This window comes from Drosophila ananassae, chromosome 2L (genome assembly GCF_017639315.1).
Source record: "Drosophila ananassae strain 14024-0371.13 chromosome 2L, ASM1763931v2, whole genome shotgun sequence".
NCBI classification, from domain to species: domain Eukaryota; kingdom Metazoa; phylum Arthropoda; class Insecta; order Diptera; family Drosophilidae; genus Drosophila; species Drosophila ananassae.
In genome coordinates, this window is record NC_057927.1 from 22086055 (window position 1) to 22092058 (window position 6004).

At 42.6% G+C, this 6004-nt stretch overlaps 1 protein-coding gene across 1 annotated transcript; it reads left to right on the plus strand.

Annotated features, from left to right (window-relative positions):
* The first annotated feature begins 1210 nt into the window (after positions 1-1210).
* On the plus strand, positions 1211-4770 carry LOC6501638 (116 kDa U5 small nuclear ribonucleoprotein component). Its single transcript, XM_001955620.4, has 7 exons — positions 1211-1383; positions 1495-1620; positions 1684-2352; positions 2413-2504; positions 2567-2758; positions 2819-4321; positions 4380-4770. The coding sequence occupies exons 2-7, from the start codon at positions 1507-1509 to the stop codon at positions 4735-4737; spliced, it is 2928 nt and encodes a 975-aa protein (XP_001955656.1). The 5' UTR covers positions 1211-1383; positions 1495-1506; the 3' UTR covers positions 4738-4770.
* Positions 4771-6004: the final 1234 nt, after the last annotated feature.

Here is a 6004-nt window from a genome sequence, read left to right on the forward strand (position 1 = left end):
ATTGCAATCCTAGCTGTTGTTGTTGGTTCTGTAACTGTTACATTGCTTTCCGGATTATCTGTTTCAAAATTATCCTCCATTTTACTTAAATATGTGGTACTGTCGAAACCCGGAGTTGTTGCAATTATTTCCAGTAAAGTTGAGAAGGTTTCTGGATTTTCTGTGGTGTTTATGGGATCCGACGTTGTGGATTCCCACGATTCCGTGGTAGTCTGATCTGTTATTTCAGAATTTTCCGTAGTGCTGGTTTCCGGTAATGGTGTCGTGGATTCCATCAAATCTGTGAATGGGTTTTCAGTTGTGCTGGTATAATCCACGATTTCCAAAATTTGAGAACTTGTGTCTGGAGCCTCTGAAGTATTAGGGTAGGTCGAAGTGGTATCTTCCGGAATGGATGTTGTGGTGGATTCCAAAATATTGGTAGTAAGTTCCGTATATTCTGGTGAGGGTGTTGTGGTTGTATCAGAGCTTGTATAAGTTGTTTCTGGAAATTCCGTAGTCTCCGGAATGTTTGTTCTGGTATCACTCAGCAAGATTGGGGTTGTGGATTCAATACTGATGGTAGTGGACTCCAGCGATTCAGTCGATGGGTAATTTTCTGTACTAGAGTATTCGAAATATGGTGTTGTGGTGGATTCCATATACATAGTAGATTCTGAAGGCTCCATAATTAAAAGATTTTCCGTAGTGGTATCCCATGAATAGGATGTTGATGTGGATTCAAAACTCGTAGTGATTTCTGGTGATTCTGTAGATACTATGTTTTCTGTTGTTGTACTCTCCGGTAGTGGAGTTGTAGTAGTATTAATTATGTTGCTCGGTGTTTCCAGTAATGTGGGCTTGTAAGGTTTATAACTTTTGACTTTATATGGAATGTGGTTTTTTATATATTCCTTAGCCAAGCTTATCCAGTCGTCGCGACTAAGAACTTCATTTAAATTTTTACTGGCAGACATATATTGCGCCATTAAAACGAGTAAAAATAATATCTTCATGACGATGCTGGCTCCGTAAGTTGAAATCTCTGACTAATGACTTTTATAATGTGTAAAGCATTTATAAGGGTATTCTGGGTATTCTACCTGTTATACCTGAAGAGCTACCTGCTTTGAAAACGCTCATTAGCATTAATTAGCATTTTGGAAAATTCGCATTTCGTTTTTTAAATTTCCCGCTAGGGCTGGACAATATATGGTTAATGGTCTGGTAACGCTAAACCCTAGCCGGCATTTCCAACAGCTGATTGTTTTTATGGAAAGAAGAAGAGTAGCGTGTTTTCCAATCCGCGTTTTTTTCGTAAAAATTGTAAAGCAATATTATTTGCACTTATAATTCATTTATTATAAATAAATAGTTTTAAACAAAGACTTCGATTGCTATAAAGTAAGTCCGCAAAAACTATAATATACAGAAACCATAGTTTTATGACTGGTGCTTTTTTGCAACGATTTGCTAATTTCATGAATAAAATAATTAATGAATTATTTATTTAAGCATCCCAAAACCATGGACTCCGATTTGTATGATGAGTTCGGAAACTACATTGGTCCCGATTTAGACAGCGATGAAGATGATGACCAAAGCCTTTATGGACAACCGGATGTGCAGGAGGATCCTGAGGCAAATACTTAATAATTTCTTTCTTTGATTGGTGAAGCTAAATGAAATACTTTATTTAAATAGGACGCAATGGATGAAGATGAGGCGGAGCCTCAGGAGGATGAGGACAAGGAAGTGACTGCGGTAGTGCTTCACGAGGATAAACGATATTATCCATCTGCGGTGGAAGTTTACGGGCCAGATGTGGAGACCATTGTCCAGGAGGAGGATGCTCAGCCGCTGGACAAGCCACTTATCGAACCGGTTAAGAAGCTAAAGTTCCAGATCAAGGAGCAGGATATGCAGGAGACCACTTACGATATGGAATTCATGGCAGATTTGATGGATACTCCACCGCTTATTCGCAACGTGGCATTGGTTGGGCACTTGCACCACGGCAAAACTACGTTTGTGGACTGCCTTATCCGCCAGACGCATCCGCAGTTTGAGAACATGGAGGAGCGCTCGCTACGCTACACGGATACGCTCTTCACCGAGCAGGAGCGTGGATGCAGTATTAAGGCTACGCCGGTTACCCTTGTACTGCAGGATGTCAAGCAGAAGAGCTACTTACTGAACATTTTTGACACACCTGGACACGTGAACTTTTCGGACGAGGCGACAGCCGCCATGCGGATGAGCGACGGAGTGGTGCTATTTATTGACGCCGCAGAGGGTGTTATGCTCAACACGGAGCGCCTGCTGAAACATGCGGTTCAGGAGCGCCAGGCCATCACTGTGTGCATCAATAAGGTGGGTGAATGAATTTAAAGCGATTTTCGCCAAATAATCATTGGGTTTATGCATTTGCAGATCGATCGCTTGATTTTGGAGCTTAAACTGCCGCCTCAAGATGCCTACTTTAAGCTGAAGCATATAGTCGAGGAGGTGAATTCGCTGCTCAGGTGAGACAATAATTTCAAGCAGTATGGATTCATGTCCCATAACGAATTATTAATTTTTACAGCACGTATGCCGCAGCAGATGACAATTTATTAGTCTCTCCTATTTTGGGCAACGTTTGCTTTGCAAGTTCCCTATATGGGTTCTGTTTCACTCTAAAATCCTTTGCCAAACTCTATGCAGACACATATGAGGGCGTAAATTACATAGATTTTGCTAAGCGACTTTGGGGCGACATGTACTTCAATAGCAAAACGTAAGTGTATTGTTATTTAGTCCTTCAAGGTGATTTTCATAAATATTTTATATCAAACAGGCGCAAATTCTCCAAGAAACAACCACATAATTCAGCACAGCGCAGTTTCGTAGAGTTCATTTTGGAGCCCATGTATAAGCTGATTGCCCAAGTAGTGGGTGATGTGGACACTACCTTAGCCGACACCCTCGCCGAGTTAAATGTGCGAGTCTCCAAGGAAGAAATGAAATCCAATATACGGCCTTTGCTGCGCCTTGTCTGTAACCGGTTTATGGGAGATTGCAGTGGATTCGTCGACATGTGCGTAGAGCACATCAAATCTCCTTTGGAAAATGCCAAACGTAAGGTGGATCATATCTACACAGGACCTAAAGAAGGTGACATATATCGTGACATGATCTCATGCAACCAGTTTGGAACTCTGATGGTACACAGCTCCAAGATGTACCCGAACGATGACTGTACATTCTTCCAAGTGCTGGCAAGAATTGTCTCAGGAACGTTGCATGCTGGGCAAGAGGTGCGTGTCCTTGGTGAGAACTACACCCTGCAGGATGAAGAAGATTCTCGCATACTCCAAGTTGGCAGACTTTGGGTCTTCGAATCCAGATATAAAGTGGAATTGAATCGAGTTCCATCCGGCAATTGGGTTCTTATCGAGGGAATAGATCAGTGCATTGTAAAAACCTCAACGATTGTAGACATCAATGTCCCCGAGGACCTTTACATTTTCCGACCCCTCAAGTTCAATACACAGAGCATTATTAAGATTGCGGTGGAGCCTGTGAATCCGTCAGAGTTACCCAAGATGTTGGATGGTCTCCGCAAAGTGAATAAATCCTATCCTCTCTTGTCGACACGCGTGGAAGAATCGGGTGAACATGTGATTCTTGGAACCGGTGAACTCTACTTGGACTGTGTTATGCACGATCTTCGTAAGATGTATTCAGAGATTGACATTAAGGTTGCTGATCCCGTAGTGGCGTTTTGCGAGACAGTGGTGGAAACTAGTTCCCTCAAGTGTTTCGCCGAGACACCCAACAAAAAGAACAAGATAACAATGATATCAGAGCCTTTGGAAAAGGGTTTGGCCGAGGACATTGAAAACGGAACTGTGTGCATAAACTGGAATAAGAAACGCATCGGAGAGTTCTTCCAGGTCAACTATGATTGGGATTTGCTGGCAGCACGTTCCATTTGGGCGTTCGGCCCCGATTCAACTGGTCCCAATATCCTTGTAGACGATACATTGCCATCGGAAGTGGACAAGAACCTGTTAACAGCTGTAAAGGATTCCATTGTTCAAGGGTTTCAATGGGGCACACGGGAAGGTCCCTTGTGTGAGGAGCCCATTCGAAATGTCAAGTTCAAGATTCTCGATGGTGTTATTGCCAACGAGGCACTGCATCGTGGTGGCGGTCAGATCATTCCCACAGCTCGTCGTGTGGCATACTCTGCCTTCTTAATGGCCACTCCGCGTCTGATGGAGCCCTATTTGTTTGTGGAGGTTCAGGCGCCGGCAGATTGTGTTTCTGCTGTATATACGGTGCTGGCGAGACGCAGGTTTGTTTAATAAATCCTTTTATTTTCTGTTAATTTAAACCCAAACCTTTCTTTACAGAGGTCACGTAACACAGGATGCTCCGGTATCGGGATCCCCCATATACACGATCAAAGCTTTTATACCCGCCATCGATTCATTTGGTTTTGAGACGGATCTGCGTACACATACCCAGGGCCAGGCATTCTGCTTATCTGTATTCCATCACTGGCAAATTGTTCCTGGTGATCCGCTGGACAAGAGCATCATAATTCGTCCCCTGGAGCCACAGCAGGCCTCGCACTTGGCGAGAGAGTTTATGATTAAGACACGACGTAGGAAGGGTCTCTCCGAGGATGTGTCTATAAATAAGTTCTTCGACGATCCCATGTTGCTGGAGCTGGCCCGCCAGGATGTTCTGGTAAACTACCCGTTGTAAGACCAAGACGATCCAATAAACATTTTAAACATATCTTTTGGATTAATTTTTTAATTGTTGTACCCTTGAAGAGGTTATCATAAGGGATCTCCTTCAAAGATTGTGGAAAGTGCATGGGAGGTCAATATGGCCCCCAGCGATGGCTATAAATTGGCCAATTTCCATCCGATTCTTGAGGGGAATACCTTAAACGATTTCTAGATTGATTCTCTATCATTCTGCATCAAAACCTAGGAACAAAATATTTTTTGGAATTTTCGCCCCAGTTTCTGGGGGATCCCCTTCAAAGATTGTGAAAAGTGCATGGGAGGACAACATGGCCCGCAGCGATGGCTATATCTTGGCCAATTTCCGTCCGATTCTTGAGGTATTCCCTTGAGGGAATACCTTAAACGATTTGTAGATTGATTTTCTATCCTTCTGCATCAAAATCTAGGAACAAAATATATTTTAGATTTTTCGTCCATCCGATTGAATCCCCTTCAACGATTGCGAAAAGTGCATGGAAGGATAATATGGCCCCCAGCGATAAGTATATCTTGGCCAATTTCCATCCGATTCTTGAGGGGAATACCTTAAACGATTTCTAGATTGATTCTCTATCATTCTGCATCAAAACCTAGGAACAAAATTTTTTTTGGAATTTTCGCCCCAGTTTCTGGGGGATCCCCTTCAAAGATTGTGAAAAGTGCATGGGAGGACAACATGGCCTGCAGCGATGGCTATATCTTGGTCAATTTCCCTCCGATTCTTGAGGGGAATACCTCAAACGATTTGTAGATCGATTTTCCATCATTCTGCATCAAAATCTAGGAATATATTTTTATAGATTTTTCTTCATATTTTCTTAGGGATCCCCTTCAAAGATTCTTAAAAGTTAATGGGAGGACAATATAGCCCCCCAACGTTGGCTATATCTTGGTCAATTTCCGTCCGATTCTTGAGGGGAATACCTCAAACGATTTGTAGATCGATTCTCCATCATTCTACATCAAAATATAGGAACAAAATATTTTTTAAATTTTTCTTCATATTTTCTAAGGGATTCCCTTCAAAGATTGTGAAAAGTGCAATATGGCCCCCAGCGATGGCTATATCTTGACCAATTTTCATCCGATTCTTGAGCGGAATGCCTTAAACGATTTGTAGATCGATTCTCCACCAATCTGCAGCAAAATCTGGGGGGGTTTTCTGGGGGGGAATCCCATTCAAAAGCTGTGGAAAACGCATTGGATTGTAATATGGCCCCCAACGATAGCCATATCTT